The sequence below is a fragment of the Haemaphysalis longicornis genome, unplaced genomic scaffold (assembly GCF_048455015.1).
Source record: "Haemaphysalis longicornis isolate Haplotype H1 unplaced genomic scaffold, Haemaphysalis longicornis Haplotype H1 scaffold_1, whole genome shotgun sequence".
In the NCBI taxonomy this organism is placed as follows: domain Eukaryota; kingdom Metazoa; phylum Arthropoda; class Arachnida; order Ixodida; family Ixodidae; genus Haemaphysalis; species Haemaphysalis longicornis.
Window position 1 is genome coordinate 347,023,449 of NW_027526203.1, and position 24,498 is coordinate 347,047,946.

The window sequence follows — 24,498 nt, forward strand, 5'->3', positions numbered from 1 at the left end:
AGCCAAATGACATGCACGTTGTTGTCGTCCACCAAATTTGCTTTGTCGGGGGCATGAATTCGCAATTAGAGTGCCTTACGGCAAATCCGGACAACGGGATTGCAGTAGAGTGTGGGACGAGAAGTTTCCCTAGTCCATTCGTCGAACCGCATTTAATTTCAAGGCACCAATGAAGACCTTGTACTGAGGTATGTTGAGACGTGGTCTTTCTCACGATTTCCAAAATTTCCGAACCAGCCAACACTGACGGGGAGTCATCAAGGTGAAGTCCAAGCAGCAACTGTGTGCGGTGCACGCCGCGAATAAACGTGGCTAGAAAACCTCAGTGCTAACCGGTGGTGGTCAGTACACAGTTTTCCGCCGCATTGTTTATTATTGACCTCTGGGAAGCCGTGTTTCCACAGAACGAAATTTACGATGAATCACCCATGTGTACGGCCGCTGTTCGGAATCTTTCTGCGAAATTTATACCCGGGAAAACGTCTGTGTCATATTTGCAGAACCTTTCGAGAATCGGGCTTCCATGCGTCGACGCTCTTTTCATGCGCTGGCCCTCGATTTAAATTTCCGAGTAGTTGATGTGAAAAGTCTAGGGTATCTTCGTGCCGCGTCGCTCCGTATATAATGCACCTAGACAGGACGCTTTGGTACACTAGTGGTACACGCCTTCTAGGTACGATGCATGCGGTCAAAGTCTCTATAGCCCGCTTGACATGGTGCAAATTCACCTGAGAATTCGGTCATGCGACGTCGCTCCTGCCCATTTCCAAATGTTTGACAAGGACCAACTTCCCAGCGATTCCATTTCCACACGTGCAGCGAGGACGAAAGGCTCGAAACAACGCGTTTCGCGAATGTGAAAATTGTACTGTTCACAAACATTGCATGTAGAAGACCGTGCGATTTTCGTAACAGCGGTTGGTCGCAGCACGGGATTAGCAAAGGACCATAGTGCCATGTAGTACGTGCTTACCTCATGATGCTTACACACGGAAATCATTTTGAATGTGGGAGAACTCCAGGCAACTTCCATTACGCGCCGGCGTTCGCCACCGATTTGACACTGGAAAGTGAAGATCAATTTCAGCAACGTTAAACAAAGTAATCCCAGCTGAATAGCTCGTTTCAACCTCCCAAGCTCCCAGGCAACGACAGCATACCCTCGGTCGTAGCAAGCTACAGACGCCACGCCGGAGAAGCCACCGCTTGCAGACCGGGCTGGGTTTGCTAATGGTATCAATTATACAGCCACAAACACAAGCACCAGGCAGCACTTGAATGAATAAGAACAGATACCCAAAAGAGCACTTAAAAAGTATCTCGGCGCTTTGCTGAGTGGTACAAAGACGTCTTGCCATGCTGTTTTTAAAGAGATGCCTACCAATATGACCTGAATTGATTGGGCATGCGCATAGACATAAAGCAAGTTTCCAAAAGAAGGTGCACGGGTTAGACGATGCTTTTTATGCAGACGGCTACACCGCATACCCACATAGCAACAAGTTTTTACATTAAAGTCTTGCAGAATCCGCAGTTACGTCGTTGATATCTTCCTAATTACTGAAATAAATATTGCAAACACGCATGCAGATTTCTTAAGTGGCATTTGTAAGTTTCGCGCAGGCTTGTTAAAGTTTTGTGCCGAAAAATGTAGATCCAGCCTCCTTGTTCTCGTTCCTAAGCCCGGCTACTTTCTTCTCATTCTGAGGCCCTAGGATTCAGGTGCATGTGTAGCTGTTGCATGGGAATTTAGTTTAAAGGAATGGCTTTTACGCGCCTTGCGTAACGTATACAGCGCTCTGTCAAAGTGCTAGTATCAAGCGCTTGTATCTATGTCTGACTTTCACTGTGGCCTCCCATTCATCTAAAATGCGACTTGCTTTGACCTCGGGGCCAAACACCAAAACTGAATAACATGTTTTTCCGCAGCTTCGTCCCTACACCTGCAAAGCGATTACTACAGCGTGGCCCACTAAGCGATTACCGGTGCTCGTGGGGTTTGTTCCCATGGATACAGAGCTCCTTACATAACAGATCAATTTTGTTCACTCTGGGGAAGGGTACGACGTCGAGGCATACCGCCTACCATGGCCACCCTCAAAGCCGAGTCATCAGTCCCACGCTGTTTCATCTCTGACACATCGACCGCACCGGGTCCCCGCATTTAACATTCCAACCTACGCGGACGGAATTTGGGTTCGGGAACGAGCCGCCACACACGCCTACAGGTTCGGGTCCGCCTACAAAACCCTCCCCTTACGTGTTCCTGTTGTGTAGGCAAGGCCAAAGACCCGCCTACAACTCCCCCCTCCTTACGTGTTCCTTTAATTTTGCTACAAATTGGGCCCTTGTTGCATCTACTTCAAATCCGGCGGGAATCGACCTTCCATATCCTATGTGAAAACGCACCACTTGCACAGTGTCTTTACGGATTATCACTTTTTTTGAAATGTCCACACAACGCGACGCGAAATGACACCACCGCTGTTCTTGGGGTGGGTCTTTGGCAGCCGACAATGACTTCCGAATTTGCGGCCGCCGACGGCTGCGATCTATAACGAGTGGTGAATTGGCAACCGTATTTAAGTTACGATTTGCAGTCGTTTGGTTTTATGATCAACATTAAATTGTGAACCAGCGTGGCACCGCTGGTTGGCAAACGCGGACGGCGACGTTCTTGATCTAGAGTAAATTCGTGAGCATGCATCGCTCGATCTGCGTTCTAACACCATTACTTCGCGCCACAGGCCACAGAATTATCAACGCTTTTCAGGCACCAAAAACGTCGGTGCTCCCGTACGCCTCTTCTTGCTCGGGCGTCCTATCCGGTCTCCCCGTTTTGTTAGGACAATATGAAACACGCGGCGCAATTTAAACGAATGGTTACGCAACTGAACCTCTAGCCCCGCTAGCTACAATGCGCGCAGGAACCTCCCCACCCCTTCACTCCCTACCCCGGAGCAGGGTCGAAAAAAAGAGTCAAAGGGCGGACATGGGGCTGCGCCAAGGAAGGACAAGTGACCGACACGTGACCGAAACGTGACCGCACGCACCTTCTGGAAAGGCGGCGAAGCGAGGATATAAGAAAAGGCACTCTCATGTCCTGAATTCGGAGGAAGAGCTGTGTGTCTGAGCTGAACTCTCTGCACTCTCCTTTCCCCTTCCCTTTTAGGGGCTGGGGCTGTTGGCGTCTCCTGTCGTCGTCGTCGTCGTCGTAATGTAGTCACGGTACTAAAACACCGGGAAACTCGTTTACGCCTCGGGCTAGAACGTAACGCGCGCTAAAAAAACACCGGGACACTCGTCTACGTTTCGCGCTCGAACGCTTCGTAACACGTGCTAAAAGAACACCGGGACACTCGTTCAAGCAACAAGCAAACTCCCATTGGGCAAATGGATTTAGCTGATTTTGATGCGTGAAACAGCAGGATCTGGCTCATTTTCGATTCGAACGACGATCTGCGTACACGTTTGCAGGGCGTTATCTCACCTATTTTCTTGCCACCTCTTCTTTATGGGAAAGTTGCCGATTTTAATTGTCACTACAGTTTCATCTGGCTTAGTTTCCGTTTTTGGATCTGGCTAATTTCGAGAAAAAAAAGACGCCTCATCCGATCTAGTGGTTTTGAACACTCTACCTGTTGCGCAACTGGTATCGAGCGCTACGAACATAGTTACAAAACTACAAGAGCTACAAAGGAAAAGTTGATATCCCGCACGTTCGGTCACAAAATCCAGCCAGCAAGTGCAAAGCTTTTAGTAAAATGAAATATGGCCACGGGTGGTATTCTTACGCACGCAGAATTCTAGGTACAACTTTTGTATATTTTGAATAAAAAAAAACATTTTAATCGAAACACGGATATTTCGGGTGTGGCTGATTTCAGCTCGTTCCTCCAGTTATCTCCTTGGTTCATGGATGATGAGCTGGCTCTTGGTGACGGATCAAGCACGCTTGGTGAAGTGAGAGCTACCACTTCAATGTCGAAAAACTATGAATCTCTTAATTGGCCCGCATGGCCACCTACCCCAGTTTTATTAAAGAATTGCACTAACACCTAAGCAGTCCTTATGATGTAGTGCTGCGAAAGCATCAGTGTCCAATTACCGAACAGATATCCTGGTATTATGGGCTCCACCATAATGCCCTGGATCTGTGGGGACTGCTGCGCCGCAGGTTGAGGCAGCGGCATGAGGGTGAAGCTCAGCGTGGCGCTTGCTTAAATCACGTTTCTTCTCATAATCATCGTCATCCTTTCCGCTATACAGCTTTTTCTTCTCTTGGTGGCTATGATTGGGAGCCTTGGCCAGACGCCCTTGTTACGCCTATATGTAGGCTTAACTTTATGTTGGCGCAACGTTGATTCTTACGACGTGCGAAGCAACTTCAAGCTCGTGGAACGTCGAGCTGCAGGTGTGGGTTGGCGACGTTAAGCTAAATGCGTAAGTTAGCCATAACATCACGTTTTGCGTGGAACGTTTTCTTACGTCGATGGATTACGATATGCATGTTGCGTCATCAGTTCGAGCATAGCCTTACATTTTTTGCTTGTATAACTTGCACCAAACAGGTCAATTCACTTACAGAATTTCACAAACATATAGCGGACAGAGAGAGAGAGAGAATAAACGTTCATTTAAATCAACAGGGGGGATTGTACTGAAGCTTGAAGGAGGCGTCCTCAGTCCAGGATGTCTTGAGTGCGGGCAGCATCGACAGCCCTTTGAGCCAGGCGAAGCTGGTCGTCCAGGCCGGTGCCCGCCAAGGCGCTTTCCCAAAGCTCGGCACTAGAAAGTTGCAGGTTGGGGGGAATCAGTGGGGATTTGTCACACCCTCCGACCATAGGGCGTAGCGTTCCGGGTTCTCCGCAAAATCGGCAAAGCGGGGAGTTCTGTCGGTTGAAAAGGTGAAGCCGGATAGGATGGGGGAATGTATTCGTCTGGAGAGCACGTAAATGACGTTCATGCTCTCGGGGTAGAGATTTGTGATATAGCGGAACAACGAGCCCTTGAGGCATGCTACCAAGATGTAAACATTTCAAGCAATTAAGACAATAGTGCGGCATGTGATAGAGCCAGAAAAAATAAGTTATAATATAGTATTAAATGCCATAGCATTTTAGATGGAACACTTTCAAACGTGTATAGTGGGTTATGTAAGGAAGTAGGCAAAAATGTAACGTTAAAATTCAATAACTTCAGTAGCATTCACGATGTGGTTAGGCTTCTCTCAGAGATGTGAAAGTTTAGGCGTCATAGAAAGTGCTTATAACGTAGTGCTAAATGTGATACCATAATTGCATGGTACTCCTCAGTGAAAAAGTGAGGCGTGTGAGCGAGTAACGGAGAACGTATACCATTCCCTGCGTCGGTGGCTGTTCCGATACGCGGAGCATGAGGCTTTGGAGGGAGTAGACATCAACGTGAACTTGTGCCCGTTAAATGCAATACTGGGTGTCCTCCTGGGCGTCTCAGGCAGTCCCGAGCTCACCCGAATTGTCTTTGGGATTGACCGATAAGTAATTTGTATATTTGAGCAGCACATGTTATGACCATGGGTGACATCCTGCGCGCACGATGGCTGTACATGAAAACTGCAACTATCGCTGCACAGATTTTAGTCTCGCTTTGCTATTTTTTGTTGTTTGAAGAATAGATTGTCACTACCGCGCGGCATTAGTGTATGTTTGTGCTTTTCTAATCTAACAACCGTATGGATCAAACAAAGTTAAAAAACGTGGCGCAAACTAGACGGGACAAGAGAGACAAGAAACACAGATACAGGCGCCTGTATCTGTGTTTCTTGTCTCTCTTGTCCCGTCTAGTTTGCGCCACGTTTTTTAACTTTGTTTGAACTATGTACCAACTAGCTCAGCAACAAGTTTTGTTAACCGTATGGAGTTTGCACCTGTATTTTGCACTTCTCGTGTTTCGTCTTTTGCGCAGTTTCAAACAGTTTCGACGCATAAGTTATGCTGAACGTACACCAACTCGCCCAGCCGTCCGTATTTCCAACGGTGCAGGCATATGGGAGTCTTTTAGGCAAACCGGACTTGGTGTATCTAGGCAAGGGGAGGGGAAACCAAACTAATGTCAGGAATACAAAGACGGTGTCCACCCCGCAGAGCCAATTTTTACGATTTAAGGAATGTGAGATGCCAAATTACGGTCATTTTCAGCTTTGGTTTGAGTGAATTAGCTTAATAAAACTTCGTAGCACAACAGCTTCGCTGTTCGACAACCATGAACTGTACAATGTTTCACAGCGCGTTTAGCGGACCGGAATGGTTTGGGAAACGTGGGCGTATTGTCATTTCTATTAAAACTGACTGCTATTTATCTATTGCACCTACCGGGATAAAACTATTCGTTATGGAGTCGCTGCAGTCAAGCGTTGGGCAACTTCTTTTAGGAAGCTGATGTAGAGCACGAGCTACAGCGGTTTTTCGGAGCCATACCCTTCCCACAGAATTGCGCACATCCAAATGCTTAAAGGTATACCCAAATGTTTAAAAATCGATGCCCAGATGTTTAAAACTACGTTGTGATCTAATCGCAAGTGCGTGACACTTGGCCCATTTGTAAAATAGTCTTCATGGTCTTTTTTTTTTTAAGATACGTGCGTTGCAATGAAGATTACAAATTTTGTTACAAAGTTGGCTTCGCCGCAAAGCGTATTATGCTGACGTAGGGTGGGAGGAAGAGAGAAAGAGAAAACATTTATTTCCCAGTCACCGACCTATGTTCAGGTCAGCTAAATGAAGGATCCTGAGGCATCACTGTCTTCATAGTAGTCCAGAATGTCCTTGGAGATATGAAGGCAGAGAGCCTCCTGGGCGGCCCGAAAGTCTGTTCCTGGCGGGGGAGCCTGACATAGGGTGGGAATTCCCAAACATTTGCAGCTCCGCTGTGAACGAACTATATTTGTCAAGTGCCTGAAACTCGGCGCTGCTAAAGAGATCCTTTTGGTGAACAAACGTGCTCTTTTTTTTTTTTTTCTGCAAGATATCTGCATGTAGCACGAGTTACATAGTTTTCGTTAAAAAAGCTGGCTTTGCCGCGAAGCGTGTTCTGTGGAAAATGGCACGAAACCGGAAAACAATCTCTTCACAGCTGCCCTGTAGGAAGGTACCAGAGTGAGCTTGGGTACCAAAATTAATTTATGAAAGAACAGCAGTGTGAAGAAGGAAACTAATTGAACTGCGCAGTTCACAGGCGGCGAATAGAATCCGGAGATGTTGGGTCAGCCGGTATTTATAATTCACCGCCATGCTTTCGAAAAACGTGAACTCAGATCGGAAGCACCGTAAATCGCGCCAGAACGATCCTTAGATGAATTGCTAACAAGGTATAACTCCTATCTTAAATAAGACAGCCATGCCTCCAGGCGCAGCCTCACGCCTCACGTCGGCAAAAACAAATACACGCACCTCGCGCCGAAAGGACAGGATGACCTGCCCGGCAGGGCAGCTGCAACTAAAAAAGGAAAACATAAATAGAGTACGTTTCGCAGCGCTAGAGGCTGAAAACTTCGCCAAATAAACACAAATTATCCGTTTAACTTCAAGGTACTTATAAACAAGATGAACACCCGATCAGCTCCCGCACTGATCAGGTAACAGTAACTAAGGCTTTTTACAGTCCTGGGCACAGGTCAGAGGGGGTCAAAGGGGCAGGTGCACTGTTGGCCTTCCTACACGGATGCCTGCGGGTGCAGTTAAAAATAAACGAGTGTATTCGTTCAACTTAGTTGAAGGACCAGGTAGTATTAGGAGCTCGGGTCACCGATGGTCAACGTGGCTCCCGACATTTGTTGTTTGCCCCGGCCATTTGTTTTTTTATTGGTGTGATCAGTCAGGCCCATTCAAATAATAAAGGTACACTTCATATCCTTTTGCTTTTGCTGTCCCCATTGCTGAACAAGAGAAGAATGTGGCGCCGCTGTCCCTGCTGGCCCTGCCATGCACGCGGTCAGAGCTTGGACTTCTGCAGCATGACAAGGTTGTTTCCCAGCTCCTGCAAGGTGGTGTGCAGGGCGTCCCGGAACTTGACCGCGGAAGCCTCCTTGTTGCAGTGTCGCGTGCAAATGCTGAAGCGAAACTGGTTGCACTGGCTGGAGTAGCAGACGCCGTAGCCCCCGGGCACCCGGTACCCGAAGGTGATGAGGATGTCGTTCCGCGCTGACACCTGGACGCGGCAAGCATGCCGGATGCGTTTGCTACAAGATCAAGCTCTGCAACACAGCCCCTCCGATCCCTTCTTTGGGCAAAAGAGTTCAGCGCCAGAACCTCATAACCCAAGCCACTATTTTTTTTTTTTTTTTTCACATTTCCGCGCTGCTTGCAAGCGAGTCTATAACTTCCCTCGTTAAAGTGCCCAGGTTGCGCTATCCGAACCAACGCCAATTTGCTTTTTTAATATACGTTTGTCATACTTAGTGATTAACTGGGAAGTGTGGATGGCGTTTAATTCATGAAGCAGATTTGGCGGGAAATAAGTGAAGTAGCTGCGAGCACAGGCTAAACAGGAATGGGAACTATTCCTTGATGTGCACGAACTAACAAACATGCGGAGCAACACCACTTCGGATCTATGCCGGCCATAAGTCAATCCAAGCACCGGCTCTCGCTCACAACCACCTTGGCTCTTTCCTACGTGCAGCCACTGCTCAGGCGTGTGTCTATTGGCTACGCTGCAAGCATACAAATACAACAAAACAATTAGCAACTGAAACTTGAACGCCGAAGCTACACCTGGGCTATATGGAGCGCCGTAGTGGAGGTCTCCTGATTATTTTGACGACCTGGGGATCTTCAACGTGCCCTGAAATCTCTAAACGCGGGCATTTTCGCTTTTCGCCTCCGTCTTAAAAGCGGCCACCGCGGCCAGAATTGAACCGGCGTCCATGGACTCAGCAGAACAATTCCTTAGACTAGAGAGGTTAGCGCTTAAAGAATGCCAGCATGTATCACTTTTGAAAAAGACGACAGGAACATCAGACGGGCAAGGGAGGAACGAACCGAGAATCATATCCCCACAAATGCGTGCTGCGCATGATTGCAAGGAATAATTTCTTTGTATTATTGGTTGCCAAGGGTATCATTGCTTATTGGAAGATGGTAGTCAACTTGAGTGACATCTTTCCAGTAAACTACCATCCTCACAACCAATTATTTCCTCTTCTCAAATTCCTCATCCGAACGCCTTTGTGGCCCGTCGTCTGCTTTTCGTGGTAACGGGTGAAAACCTATGCTCATACCTCCTCTTTCCACCTGGAAGAGCCCCACGCACAGGGGACGCAAGAGATCTCTATAACCTTCATTTTTTCTCATGGCCGAGCCCTTTTTGTGGCGGCATTAAAAGCTGCAGTTGTAAGGTAGCAACCCGAAACAGGCGCAGTAAGCGCTGCATCAGCAGCGCATCACGGAGCAGAAAGTGACCACAACTGATTGCTAAGTTTCTCGCGCTAAGTGGCCAAGTTTCCAGGCGAGCGCGAACTTGGAGTTCCGAGGTGTCATTTTCCATCACCCCGATCCACAAGAAAAACTTTCGCCTATCATCATCATCACCACTACTATCATCGTCGTCGCTAATAGATTACGATGCGCCTGAATTACAAGCGGCAGCTTGTAATTCCATATTTTACTTCTCATTCCATGCTCAGTAATGCCATTCTCTTAACATGGCACTATAGCAAGTGCTCAAGACCATGTGGCCATAGTGGCTAGAATAGGTAATGTGACGTAACACCTCGCTCCGTGCAGGCTGCACTCTTAATCTGGATCCACATAAGATCCACTTAGTAACTGGAACTTTTTTGCAAAAAAGTTCCACTTATATATTTGGAACCGTGTTCCACATATCCTGAAAATGTAAGTGGAACAGTGCACCACATATTTTTGCAGCTATATTATCTGGATCGGCGTTCCAAATAAAAATATACGGATCACTGTTCCAAATAAACTGGTAGTGTAAGTTACTGGAACACTGATCCACGTAAAATGATTATGGATTTATCCGGTGCGCCGTTCCAGGTACCTTCAGACCAGCTGTTTATATAAAACGGTGTTCCGATAGACGTTGAGAAGCTGTCTATGGGACTCCACTTTTCCAACATATCTGCTTTCCTGTTGGTATAAACTGAGGTAATTTGCCAGGCTGGCGGATGCATTGGTATCAGAAGGAAACCGCAAGCACCATTCTAACGCAGCCTTGACATATGGCCCACAGTGATACCAACAATTGGAAAACAGAAACCGCCGCAGCAGTGTGGTCCCTGACAGTTCCCAACAGTTGCCTATCGGAGCACAGTTCTATATAAAAGTTGGTCTGAGATACCTGGAGCGGCACACAGAGACTTTGGCTTCATCCGCCGAATCCTGTTCTGGGTTTTGGCTGCATGTAAAAGAAACAAGACTCGCATTAAAATACACACCAAACCAACTATTAGCACTGATACAGTGCTTTTAAAAACACTAAGGAAATTTTATTCGCTCGTATTATTGCGTACATTTGAGATACGGAGACATATCTGTTTCCACTTGGGCAGAAAATGACCAGCGTACAGGATCAAATACCAAAACGATATCAAGTGGCCAAAACGATCTAAGTGGCATTTTCCTACTTTTGCTAATAGTTACCATTCTTTTTTGCTAAAAACACGTGGGTAATAAAGATGGCTTTAACCGCAACCGCGTCACAAACAGACTTGTACATCTACCCTCGCAGTAACTCAAAAAGCATTACACAACAGTGAGCATAAAATATGCTGTTTTATGACATGAAATCAGGTACCGCAAATGCGGAAGTACCCACAGCGCTTGCCATACCATGTTTACGCATCCCGGTTCCAAAAAATGCAGTTTGCTATTAAAGTGTAGGGAAAAGTCAAAAATACTAGCCATACACGGTTGGGTTATCACAAGACCTGCAAGAGTGTAGGAAAAGAACACCGGAGCCGATACTAACAATTTAACATTTGCGCAGAAAAAATTACCGGAAGCATGTGGCACTATTGCATAACTAAAACATAAACCATATATCAATATCAAGCTAACTGTAATATCAAGCTAACTGTAGCCAAAACCGACTATATACGCGCCCTGAAAAAGCCTTTCACTGAAGCCGCGTTCTTTCCCCGACAATTTGTAGCTATTTAAAATAACTTATCCAAAAAAAGCTCATAGCACCCAGTGTGAATCTTACAAAATTTTACAAACCAGATAGCTCGGAGCATGTTACGCATTTTAAAATTTATCAAGCAGCCTAACTCTAAAGAGGTTATTAGTTCCCTCAAGAACAATTCAGACATCCCAAATAACCAAGCCAGGTAGCGTTGAAACATACAGGTGACCAATTTTACCAAGCGAACTTGGAAGCATTTTTCCAGCCGAAACATTTATCTGAGGTAAAATTCAGTTGCGTGCTACACAAACCCTACTATCATGACGACAGTATTCTTGTGACCAAAGCACTGCCTCTAACAAGCGAGAAATGCAACTTTGTCCAAAGTAAACAACTTTTTCAAGCCAAATATGTATATTTCGCATTCTTCTAGGGCTTAGGTGTCAGCTAAGATACAGTACAAAAATTGTTTAATAAAACCCCAAACCGTCTGTGTAAATAATTATTCTCACGTTTGCATCCATCAACAGCAGCACTGCCATGGAAAAAAATTTCGAGCTGCACTTGAATAATAAAAACGTTACAGTGCAGTGCCATTAGCTACATTAACAGAGTAACAGAGCAGCGGCAAAGGCAGCCTGCGCTTTGTGCCAATAATGAAAAATTGCAAAGGAAAGCACGACTTCACTTTTGCAGTTGACATACCGCTTGCATCTACCAATCATTTGAACCACGACATATCTTTCCGAATAGGCTTAAACGTCTAACAATAATTTAAAACCCCAAGTAGAGTGACCACATCAAGTCTTTCAACAGAGCTTTAAACTTAAATGACACCAGGCCACTGTTAAATGGCCAAGAACTCTCTGCAAAAGTCCCAAGAACTCTCCAAAGTCGCATAAGTTTCAGGAGATTAAGATGAAATATACGGCGAGGAGGATGACCACATCTTGATGCGACAATGCAGGCGGAAAATCCATGACGTGTTTCTTGCAGACAATATTTACGCTGCCATTCTCTTCTCTCAAAATAACTGGACGTCGAGAATAACTGGACCACGTCATGTACCTTTAAGGAAGGAACAAGAAAATTTTGTTAGACGATGGCTTTAAATGAGTGAGTTGCTTAGGATACCCCTTTTATAGCACAGTAATTGATTGAAATATCAGCGATTTCTTGGTTTCTTTTCTGGGAATGCTGCTAACAATGTACAAAAAATATTAGCACAGACTGTCAATGGCAGTTCTCTAATTTTGGAAAGCAACCGCATTGGGCGTGGCCGTGGCGCCGTATTATCACAGCAGCAACTCTCAATGTGAAAGCAAAATGTTTGCAAAACTTGAATGCAAAATAATAGCCTTTTTGTCCACATGTTGCAGCATTCGAAACAGGCTGAATGTGAAGGTATTTCCCAATTTGGAGTTCACGATTTATTCTTAACAGTAAGATTTTGCTACAAAGAAAACTACCACAAATTCAGTCCCGCAAAAATAAAATGCCAGCTTCAATAAACACTACCATAAATTGAGTCCCACAAAAATAAAATGCCAACTTACCCAACTAAAATTAAGATGCAGGCGTTCCTGGCAGGGCCTCCTCGGAGTGATTTTCCAGGAAAGTTTTGCCAACGTGTTCCCAAAAGCTCTTACTGTCGTTTTCACCTACAGGTCAAGTTGTCACTGAAATGGTGTTCCGAAGCCATTACGTATAATGCAACTACCTAAAAAGGGACCATCAAAGTTCCAGAACTGGGAGTGCGTACTTACTTGTAGAATGCAATGATTTCATCCCGGACAACGGCTTTCACGTGTTTCCTTTTTGTGAACACACGACTTCAAGAACGGTGAACACACGCCTTCAACCAGGAAAATGGCAGTATGCATCCATTGTTTTAAGTCCCGGTCCACCCTATTTCCTAGAAATAAAAACAGCATAAAAATATCGAAGCATAAATTTACGCTTCCCTCTAAGAAGGGAGTACTACAAGATCTCGTACAAGGCCTGATTAGTTGTGCTAAAATTTATTTTTGCATCATGAGCCCTGGTAACGTTTTCAGGCAAACCAATTTTAAATATAAAAATATTTGAACATTTTTAGGCTCACCTGTCATTGCTCCATGCGGAGTGGTGAACGTCTGTATAATACGCAACACTCAAGAGGCACTCTTTCGTGGCTTTATGACTTCCACAATGCATTCACAATCTGTCACACTTGTCACGACGACGCCTCGGCGTGCTGAAGATGTCTTCAGCCACATTGAATGCCACAGCCATGATTTCACAGGTATATGTAAGGAATGGAAATAATTCGTTTTAATTTCTGTTCTTCAGACAAAGGAAAACAATTGTCGCAAACTACCAGTGTAGAGACAAATTTCTCCACAGTCAGCCATAGTCTGCATCTGGACAGGTTACACAGATCGAATACAGAATGTAGCAATCTGCTTTCGCAGTATATTTTCTAAGTTCAAGGAAGCACAGAAATGGGTTAATGTTGGGTGCACATAGTGATGCAAGAACTTATCACCGGAGCGTTGTCGGAAATTATTTCGACTCTAGGGTTACCACCGACATTGACGGCATAAAAATGCAAGAGTGGCTTATTTATAACGCGGTTCGTGAAGTAGCAACCACTAATTATGGATATTGGATAATTATCCAGAAGTCTCAAGTTACCACTGACATTAACAGCATAGAAACGGCAGTACACTTTCTATATACCCGCTGCGTGTTTCCACATATTTCTTCCCCTCTACAAAAGAAACGTTTGTTACTGCGGTACTGCTAAGACAACCACTGTCCCTTCCATTTCTCTACACTTCAGGCAATGTAAAATAGATCATCTCAATTGGTCAAAGGAATTGGAAGAAACATGGAACTGCATAACACACTGCACAGATAAACGCAAGCTGACGCCTTGAAAGCACATCAACACAACTCGAAATAGCGTCTACCTTGCGCGCAACGGGCAAGGTCGAAGACTCCCGGTCTGGTAAGCACAGTAAATGGCATTCTACTCATCAGACTAACACAACGCCGCAATTACCACGCAAGTTTTAAAAATACCAATAAATCTAAGGACGGACGCTCCGACAAACTTGCTTGGAAGTTGTACACGTGTGCACGCGCGATTATCGCGAGCGACTAACCCGAGAAGATTCGCTACCGCAGACATACACAGCTACCGTCAATATACAACTAAGCAAAGCCACACAGTAAGGGAACATCCACTCATGAAACGCGCAAACCAGGAACTTCTGACGTACGCAGTCAGAAATGTCCAGCCGAGTCTGACCCACGAACACGGGAGTTTTGGTAAATTACGGCTGCAAACGTTTCTCCAACACAAAATGTTACACGCCGCGACCACAAGCATGAACGACAAACGAACAACGGGCATAGACGCGGTATGTTTATCGGACGCAGTTAACAAGGATGTCACTGAACAACAACCGTTACCAGCACATAAATAAGCAGCACTGACCTTTTTTGCGCCTCCTGGCAAAACTCCACTTCGTCGAGCAGGAAATACAGCCCAGGGATATGAAAAAATTCGCAGTTGCACGCCGGAATAAACCCAATTTAAACCGTTTAAACTGCTAACGGCGCTAACGGTTCTCGCCAGCGTGACCGAGAATTTCTTTAGTAAATATCACGCGCATCGCGCGAGCAATTGAGGAACCCGCTTGGGAGTGCCACTGGTGGCGCTGCATGCGGAAGACCGTAAAATTAGCGGAGGGAATCCTGGAAGATGGGAGCGCTGCTGTCGTTTAAAGTGTTGACGCAGTCCCGATTTTCATCCGTCGTCATCGTACCCGTTGCAGCCCCACTGTACCGTGAATCAACGCAAAAACAGCTCTGCTAGAGTGAACTAGAATATTGGAAGAGTGGCAAAAGCAAGGGCATTTTCAATGGGAGGCAGTGAGGCCGAAAAAGTGGAAATCCGCAAGGGGCGCTGCCATCGATTACTGGAGGGTAAATAGTGTAGTGGATACAGTCACCGCCTGCCACTCGTTGTCCCTGGGTTCGAATCCTGGCGTGTGGCCATTTTTTTTTCTTTTTTGTAAACCCAGGAACACGAATGGCAAATGATCTGTGCTAAACACCGACTGATTTAATGCTTGTGTTGATTATTGGGAGCGCAAAATCTGCAGAAATTCACAGAATTGTCTATTAATGCCTAGCGTTCTTGTGCTACTTGTGTTGAGTGTGAGTTCTTTGTAGCCAAATACGAGTATGAGTAGCGAAAGTCGTTGGTTTATTTTAATATTTTTAAGTTTTGTTTGTTTGTTTTCTCGATTAATGCAACTTTTAGTATTATAGTGATGAAGCGCCTTATAGCTGGCTGATAATACCTTTTTCCGGAGGTGCAAGGCGTACTGCAGAGTTGGAGCGTTTACGCTATTTTTTATTAGCATTTCTGACGTTCTTTTGCGGGCTTTTTAGTTTATTAGTCGGTTGTGGGAGGAAATCTATAAGATGCATATTTTTGATTTTGTGAAATAATGTTTGTGAAATTTTTATTTTTATTTTTTTATATTTTGTTTTTTGAAATGCTGTCCGACAAATTTTCCCCATTTACGCTATTGTAACAATTAAAGCTGTTTTTTTTCGACAAATCTGTATTTTTGTGGAAATGCAGGGGGTTACTGCGTAGGTACTCAGCAAAGAATGCTAATATATTTTGGGCATTGAGAGTCGCATAGTCTTGCTCTCGGCCAAGTGGTTTAGTGGGGCGTAAGCAGGTACGACGGTTGTACGCTTTCCCCAATTGCCAATGCCTCTATTCCCCTACCAAAGGCGCCTACTTGTAAGAGATATGGAGTATTTGACTGAAACACGTGCTTGAACCCGGCAATGGCCTAAGGAAACAAGCAGCGGTGTAACGTGTAGGAGACTGATCGAATGCATTTGTAACCGGAAGGTGGAAGGAGATCGCGAAACAACCTTGGGGCGGTTAAAGATGATTCAGAAAATAAGAAATAAGAAGCAGCTTTCGCTTCTCAAAGTTGCGCTCGGAAGAAAATTCATCCTCAAGACCTCGTATGACAAGCTCTCATTCGGGATAGCCTACATTTTCTGTGGCATTCCCAATCTGCCTTCCTTCTCGTGTTGAAACAAAAATGAAGTGGAGGGAAAGGAACACTGGGCCGCGCAGCCTTTTTCGCGGGAATGGTGGCTCAGGGCACACGCACGTTCAGGCTTTTGAGCTATTGTGACATCCCATAGCAGGCACGAGCATTTTTTTCTTCAAGGACAAATACACACAAAGCATGATGAGCTCTACCTAATGGATGGTTAGTTTTGCAGGGGTGACGGGTCATTCTGTTTCCCGAAATTTTTGGTTTTCTCGGGGGTGGATAGAAGAATGACACGCCCATCCTTATGACGACCGAGACTTATTTTTTTTAAATCGATGCAACAAAAGAGAGCTTAGACTCCTACTTCCACCACAATTTGATCCGTCATCGTACAAAACGTTCTTGTTAGCGGCGCCAAGATATCTGCGTGAAGGAGTGCCAATGAACGATCCGTGTTAAGAAAACATGACTTGAAAAGCACATCGACGGCATAGCAAAGTTTTTATCTAAGGTTTAAATTGATTTCATTTATAGTTTCTCGTTTTAATTCTGTTTAAAATTATTTCTTATTTTCTGAATCATCTTTAACCGCCCCAAGGTTGTTTCGCGATCTCCTTCCACCTTCCGGTTACAAATGCATTCGATCAGTCTCCTACACGTTACACCGCTGCTTGTTTCCTTAGGCCATTGCTGGGTTCAAGCACGTGTTTCAGGAAGCTTCGCGCTTCAACGCATTTGGAGCCTCTGAAATAGGCGCACAGCCATGAACTTCTCGCTTTTTTTGACGCCTCGCGCATTAAAAACATGCGCATAAAGTTGGCTTTGCCGCATGGCGTCTTGATGTGAGGGCATCGAGAGAGAGAGAGAGAGGGAAAATAGGAAGAGGAGGGGGGGGGGGGGCGGCGCGACATAGGGCCGCCGCGACATGCAGTGCCCGCGACGAAGGGCACCGAAAAACGTATGAAAGCGTAACGTAATACAGCTACGCTATGAAAAGGGACATATTATCCTGACCTTAAGTGTGATTTAGGCATCTTTTTCGTGCGCCCCATGCATAAGCAAAAAAAAACCAAGTTGGCCCACACCGAGATTCGAACCCATGAATGCTGATTGGAAGGCGGACACTCTATCCACTACACTACGTCCCGTCCAGTATTCCGCAGCAGCGCCCCTAGCGGATTTCCGTATTTCTGGCTTCAATTTCCCTGTGCCGCTTTTGTCACTGTTACAATATTCTAGTTCACTGTAGCTCTGCCGTGCTGCTGCTGACGCATGCGCATTGAATGCGCTACTGGAGTGGCGGTCTTTTCCTCATGGCTTTGGCGTACTTTCGTTCTCGCGGAGGCTTTGGAGATGCGCCTGCATAAGAACTCATACAAACTCGGCCCACGTGATGGCTTTTATTGGATTCGGAAAACGGGCGTATGCGTCTAAGCGGACGTTTACGCCCGCTGAGGCCGAAACAAAGCTCAGATAATAGCCGCGTTAGCGCGTTAGTACTGGCTAAAGTTGTTTCTCGCGGAGGGCCGTGAGTGCGTGCGATATCCGAGCTTAACTTTGCATGACAATTTCTCCGTTACTGTTTACAATGAATGCAAAAGGGCGTGGCTTCATTTACTGCTTTTCTTGACAACAAGCCTTTCCTTAGTCAATAAAATATACTGCGACGCTCTTAGATACCCACGTTATATAAAGCTACTTACAGCTAATTAGTAAGTAATAATACATCGGCCCGTTTCCGAGCCCTTTTCCCTCCTGAACACCAATACTACAGGAAAACAGCAACTGGGGAAGCAGCTGGAGAAGGCGGGTCATTCAATGAACTTCCATTACTATGACAAGACACAACAGCAAGTTAACTCTGCGTGTTTTTGCCGTTACTGCACAGCATAATTAGGAATTACAATGTCATTTCAGCATTAATACATACAAAATAATGCAGGTATCACGTGGTATATCTAGGTTTAGTTCCGTTCACCCAGTCAACCCCTCTTTGCAAAGAGGCTCTTGTTTTTGCTTGTGGAAATTAAAAGGGACTCACATGTTAGCATTCCTATCGGACTTACTACGTCATGACCAACGGACTTTAAAAAATCGTGCACCAATACGAATAGATTTACAAATACATACCGATATTCACAACGGCCTAGTTTGCTTATTTTAGATATATGTCGCTTCTCTACTGAAACAAAGAAATAAAACTCTCGCATGGTGAGACCGCTAGCACCTTCCAGTGAAGACTGGATAAACCAAAATGCGTTTCTTGTTTTTTTTTTATCTCTGCAAAGAAATGATATACAGCAGACTCCCGTTAAGACGAACCCGAACGGACCGTAAAAATGTATGCGTATTATCCGAAATTCGTCTTAAGCGGAGGTGTATTGCATTGTGGACGTTACAAGAGAAAAATGTTGTGGTTCTTAATCAGTGTTCGTTTTAACCAAGTTCGTCTTAACGAGGGTCTACTGTATTTCTAGAAGAAGCAAACCAGGTCGTTAGTGTCACTTCTGTGAATTTGTAAAACTTCTTGTATCGGTACATGGTGCTTTTGAATTAGTAAGTCTCATGAATTTGCGTCATGAATTAGTGAGTCCCATATGAATTGGATCAGGTGAGTCACCCTTAATAGCATGCACGAGACGAAAAATGCTAACGAACATCCAAGCATATATAACTGCATTCGTGACTTGCTGCGTGCAGTGTAAAATGCGGCACAGTCGGTTAACACTATGTATATACCGCATCAGGGGATAAATAAAGTGGACTAAGTACCTATTTTACAGCAGATTGTAGCCATTCATACGTTCTTGTAAAGCACTTAAAATTGTGCACGTACTACAACACAGCGAGCTGATGGCTGAGCATTGAGCAAAAAACAATGTTTCTGCGACGCTTTGTGAACCAAATGCAGAACTTGCAATAGTCTCAACAACTATATATATTTCTTTATGAGGTATCCACAAAAGCCCAATGAATTCTTCAGCACTACCACGGCTCTATCCCAAACGCAGAAGGAGAACCTGGGGACATCTGGTCCTTCTGAAATTCAAGTCATTGGTGATTTCAAACGTACTGCGCGTCTGCAATTAGCAAAAGACGATATTCACTAAAGCGGTCTGAGCGCCGCAGACAACCTGAAAGGGGTTCGTGAAATTTCTATTTTCGCTAAGATACCCTTTTCTCGCACCTTTAATGCTTTGTACGGTGTTGTTATAGCAGTGGACATATTGTTTTCTGTCAAATAACGTCACTAAAAATACGTCTTAGCCGTCTTATATAAGTAAACTGCTCTAAGACAGTTCGATAGATATCGACGAAGTTTATTAAATTTTATGTGGTGCGTGCGTGTGTGCGTGTGTGACTGCATGCATGTGTGTGTGTATGTGTGGGTGCGCGGGTGTGCGTTCGTGTCTGTATCTATGTCTGTGGGCGTGTGCGTGCAAGTGCTTGTGCGTGCGCTTGTGCGCCAAAGCGCGTCAAATATATATGTAGTTCATTGTTCCAGTTAATGCACGATTCAGTGCATACTTCACTGCAGCGCACAAGTTATGTGGAACAAGACACGAGCAAAAAATATACAAAAGCACTGTCCAAAATTTTTACTGGGACATAAGTGGAACAGTAACTGGAACGGCCGACAGCGCATCCCCTCATTTATTCGGTTCCACATAATAAACACAAACCTAAAGAAAACAAATGGACAGTTCCAGATAAGATCCACTTATATCTCTCGTTCCAGTTATTCTTCGTTTGGATCCAGATAAAAATATGTGGATTGCCCCGTTTAACTGGAACTTACATGGAACCAGATTAAGAGTGTGGGAGGAGGTCATGCCAGCTGGTAACGTGAACTGCGCTCTTCTCTCATCCGCTTTCTCTTTCTCTTTCCCGCGTCTCCTCCACGCGCGCTATTTCGAGCGCACGGTGGACAGACGGAAGGCTGCTTCTTTACCATAAAGTTGACTTTGCCGCGGAGCGTCTCCTGTCGAGTCGATACATTCCCCACTGACGACCTCATAACATCGCAGCTGCGCTGTAACACGAGCGTAGCGCAAAGTAAAGACCTGTAAGCACGGCACTGGCACCCAATCTAGCGTCGCGAAATAAGTCCGTGTTTTCCAACGTACGGATGAACAGCGAAGAGTAACCTTCCAAGGCCCATTTCTCAGAATAGGTTAAAAAAAAACCTGTACAGTGAAAGTTCGCATACCTCCAACAGCGCTTACACGCCGGGAACCAAGAAGCGCCTGTTTCGTTCTTCTTTCGTTGTCCCCGTCGTCGTGTTTCTTTGTCGTGTTAGCGCTCTTTGAAGCATGCAACCCTGCCAACTAGCTCGGCTTTCTTTACTGCTGCAGTGACAGCTCGTCAATTCTGACCGATAATCTGAATTTGTGGATGATTCAAACTCTAGGATTAGGTCCGTCCAAGCTCCATATATTCGCGTGTGTAAAAAAGCGCGGTAATAATTCGGGCGCGAGGGGATTCCGCCTCTGATAATTCGAACTAAGCGTCACCCCGTTGGCGGCTTGACACCTAGCGCACGGCCTGAGAAAGACACCCGCTGCCTACACACGAGAATGTGTCACCTCCGGAAGGGAGATAAGAACGGAGAGAGAAGGCAAAGCCAGGTGAAAACAGGTAAACCTAATATAAAACGCCAATTGCGTACGTTTCTGAAGACATCTTCTTTGCGGACGCCATCGATGTAGACGCGAGTGCAGCGGTACGTGCGTGGTGCGCTGGCAGATAAGGGCATCATTTCTCAAGAAGCGCAGAAGCTGTCGCTTGCCAGTGATGACGACGAGGAAGAGGAGGATGGCGCACCAGTGGGACCATCCGCTTTGAAGTCGATTTCGCCCGTCCCTTCAGTTTTCAAAAAGGCCAAGGGAAGGCCTTCCGCTACATTCGCTCGTAATTGCAAAAAGTGCTGGCTGTCGCCTTCAACGACAGAATGTAGATGACAATCAAGGCCTCTTCGCCGATCAAACTGTTTAGATGACCTGTCGCAGTTTACTGTTGTTATTCTCCCCTTCTTTAGTTCGAGCTTTCACGGCTTTGAGCTGAGTTGGCTCCTCTTGCTGCTCGATTAACAAGCCTTTACTGTATTTCAGCCGTCCTTGAACAGGAAAAACCAAGGTTCCCGAAGAGCAAATGATTTTCGCAGGGGAAAACTGATGTCCTGGAGGTATTATTAGGCAAAGCAGCTATATAAAGGTTTGAGTGAATAGTTTTCGTCAGTTGTGAGCTCTGGAGGCTTCCCGTTTTTGAAATAAGAAATGTCAGAATATTCATCGCATGAAATTATTTCTGCTGAACTTCGCGGTTTGAAGCATCTGAAAGCTCTCACAGCAGTAAATGACCAGCCTATTCGAACGCCTCCCTTGATTTGCTTGTTGTGTGAAGCGCGAAAGCATCTCATATATTTCATGGCTTGAGTGTCTGGAGGAAGATGCCCCTGTATCGCACAAGCCGCTCACAGTGTAGGCGCGATTTTCTTGATTTTGCACTCATTAATTTCGAGCAATATTTGCATGCACCCGAAATAGTTCAAATGGAGTTGCTTTTATTTGTTCTTTTTTCCAGTAATGTGATCCAGCACGTGCTCAAAAAGTTGAGCGATATGGGAGTTTGTGGGGCTTCCTGAAAAAAAATTACTAGCAGACTGACAAGTGCCCAGTCGCAAACGACACAAACTTCGATAAACGGGAATCTCTTTCAGGCAGAAGCTTAGGCAACGATACACACCGATTCAAATACGATCAAATAAACACACAAAAAAACTCCGCTGAGGGTAAGAAAAGGAAAACACGGAAACCTCTAGCTATGATGCAGACGCCATAGAGCCAAAAGTGCGCTGTTTCGTAAAGATGTTCAAGCAGCTTTGACGGTGCTAACACTGTGACGTCATAGCATCTTCGCTGACGTTATCGTAGGACGTCGCATAGTACTTCCGCGCAACATTCTTGGCCTGGGAGCGGAACTGGAGGTTTATTCATTGACTTAATTCTGCCTGTTGTTGATTGAACCAAGACATCATGCTCAGCGACGTTAGCAAAAGTAAGGGAGACCGCATACCGTATACACCTCCCCGCGAATACCTGACTGGTGGACAGCTGGTAGGTGATGCTCTTGATGAAGCCGGGGTCTTTGAAGAGGTCCGGTAAAGGCCGCTTCAGCTCCTCGCAGACTTTTCTGAGTCCCATTAGAACACGGTCCACGCCTCGACCATACATGGCCTGCCGAAACAGTATGGATGGATAGACATAAAACTGGACCCCTGGCATGACGGCAGCATAATTTGCAACATGTTTCTAAACCGGATTCAAGATTCCCAGTGGCGATTTTAAAACAGTATATTCGAGCCAAACACCTGCACCAAGTATTAACAGCTACGCGCAAAATGAAGCCGCCAAATTCGAGGTTTTCTATTTTATACACAACTCAAAAGGCACCAGGCTTTCTTTCTTGCGGTCGGCCCTAAAGGATGGTCATTTTACCTTGTAAACCGGGCCAACACACGACCAAAAGAAAATTCTCTTAGCCAAAAGTTATGTTGCATCAGACCGAAACTAGAATACGCAAGCATACCATGGGACCTCTATACAAAATGCAACATTGATGAACTAGAAAGAATTCAACGAAAAATTGTTTGCTTTATGTTTTCTAAATTTCGTCTTATGGACTCTCCGTCGGAAGTAATGACGGCCAACCACATACCAACGCTTCAGTCTAGAAGAAGGCAGCTTCTCTTGGACTTCTTCCCGAATCCCCCTGCCTAATCAGAACTTCGCTATTGACCTTTCATTGTATTTAGCCCCCCCTCCCCCCCCCCCCCCCCTCGTTAACAAGAAATACACGGCACCACCAGCCAAGATCTTCAGCTGTTCGTGTTGAAACGTGTTCGACGCTGGTTGTGATTATACATAAAAGCCCTCAGCCCTCGTCTTTGTGCGAGTCCGTCAGTGCATTTAGGATAGGGCTCGACGACGCTACTCTGTCCGTTTGAGTTGCCATGTTATTGCACGCCGGTGCGCTTGTGCTGCCGTTTTTCTCTGCTCGCCATGCAGTAAACAGTTTAAGTTTGACTTTTGCTTCTTCGTCGTCGGAACGGAGGCAACTCTCTTAAAGGTTCGTACATTTGAGCGCAAAAAAAGGACAGGGACTGTGAAAGGATACGAAACAAGTGCGCCTTCACAGTACCTGTCCATTTTTTGCGCTCAACTGTACGAAGCATGGAATACCAACTAGGCCAATCGATCACTTTACTAAATCGTATCTCTTGAAGCCGCTCGCCAGTCAAGCTACCTGGACAAGACGGGGGCCGTACTCGCACGCCTCGGTCCCGTAACACCCAGCAGCCCACTTGCCCCTTGTAGGCCAGATGTGACAGAACAGCAGGAGTCATAATCGCGATATTTCAAGAGCCCCTTAAGGTAAGCGGTGACAACGAGCGAGGGAGAAAATAGTTTCGCTCACATTATTGGCGTACTCCTTGTGGACCGCGATGGCGTTCCTGAGCATGGCGTCGCGCTCGGCCATGTTGAGATTTCCGCCAAGGTACTCGCGGCAGAAGGCGTCGCTTTCCTTCGACTGCGACCGGATGGCCTCGGTGCGGCCCAGCAGGAACATGCGCGTCGACGCGCTCTCGTATGTCGACGGGCTGTGGCCGTGTAGGCTGCGCGCGCGACATTTCCACCTCCAGTCACGCTTCTAGGGCACACTAGTTGCAAACAGAAACTGTGCCCCTTTTGCCCGGCCACAAGGGGCGCAGTTTGACCTTTGTGTTTTGACTGGGCATCCAGAGGAAATTCTTGCATATAATTTTTTTTGTGACAGGGCTAGATGTCACGTCGTTTTATGGTAGTACGGTAGTAGAATGAATCAATGAATGGTAGAATGAATCAATGAATGAAATTATTGTTATAAACCATGGAAATAAAATTCCACCAGCAGGCGTAGTTTGTCTCCCCTAAGGGTGGACACCGGAACGCCTGCTGGTCTGGGGGTGGGGACAACAGACAGGCAGGAAAGGGAGAAGAAACAGTGAGCGAGGATACATACATTGCATATATACGGGACAATACACTAAAAAACAAAGAAAAACAAAAAAATAAAAACACGGCCACAGTCCTGTTCGCTACCGGGAGAGAAGGCGGAGCGCCGGGAGGACTCCTGAGGCGTCCAGGCACGAACCCAGGGACTCATGGACTCCGTTTAGTTTCAGTCGTGACGTAGTTGCACTTGCCAGGCCGCTGACTAATTGATGTGAGCGTCACATCTGATCGTCTGATTA

The 24,498-nt window shown here is 45.8% G+C and overlaps 1 protein-coding gene and 1 long non-coding RNA gene across 3 annotated transcripts in view; both read right to left on the reverse strand.

Moving 5' to 3' along the window:
* Window positions 1-7,268: 7,268 nt before the first annotated feature.
* LOC144159823 (carnitine O-acetyltransferase-like) overlaps window positions 7,269-24,498 on the reverse strand; it is a 53,633-nt gene continuing 36,403 nt past the window's right edge. The window contains exons 11-13 of the mRNA XM_077691500.1: window positions 23,682-23,880; window positions 22,304-22,441; window positions 7,269-8,187 (exon numbers count right to left, since the gene is read on the reverse strand). Of these exons, the coding sequence (XP_077547626.1) occupies window positions 7,972-8,187; window positions 22,304-22,441; window positions 23,682-23,880 (553 nt within the window). The 3' untranslated portion in view covers window positions 7,269-7,971. The remainder of the gene's footprint in view (window positions 8,188-22,303; window positions 22,442-23,681; window positions 23,881-24,498) is intronic.
* Window positions 10,465-14,721, reverse strand: LOC144153671 (uncharacterized). Of its 2 annotated transcripts, XR_013319353.1 has the most exons (5): window positions 14,609-14,721; window positions 13,229-13,370; window positions 12,891-13,039; window positions 12,681-12,803; window positions 10,465-12,192 (listed from the first exon to the last, which is right to left on the reverse strand). It is a non-coding gene; the product is annotated as an uncharacterized LOC144153671 (long non-coding RNA). The 2 variants fall into 2 exon arrangements; XR_013319352.1 differs by having other exon boundaries at window positions 13,229-14,687.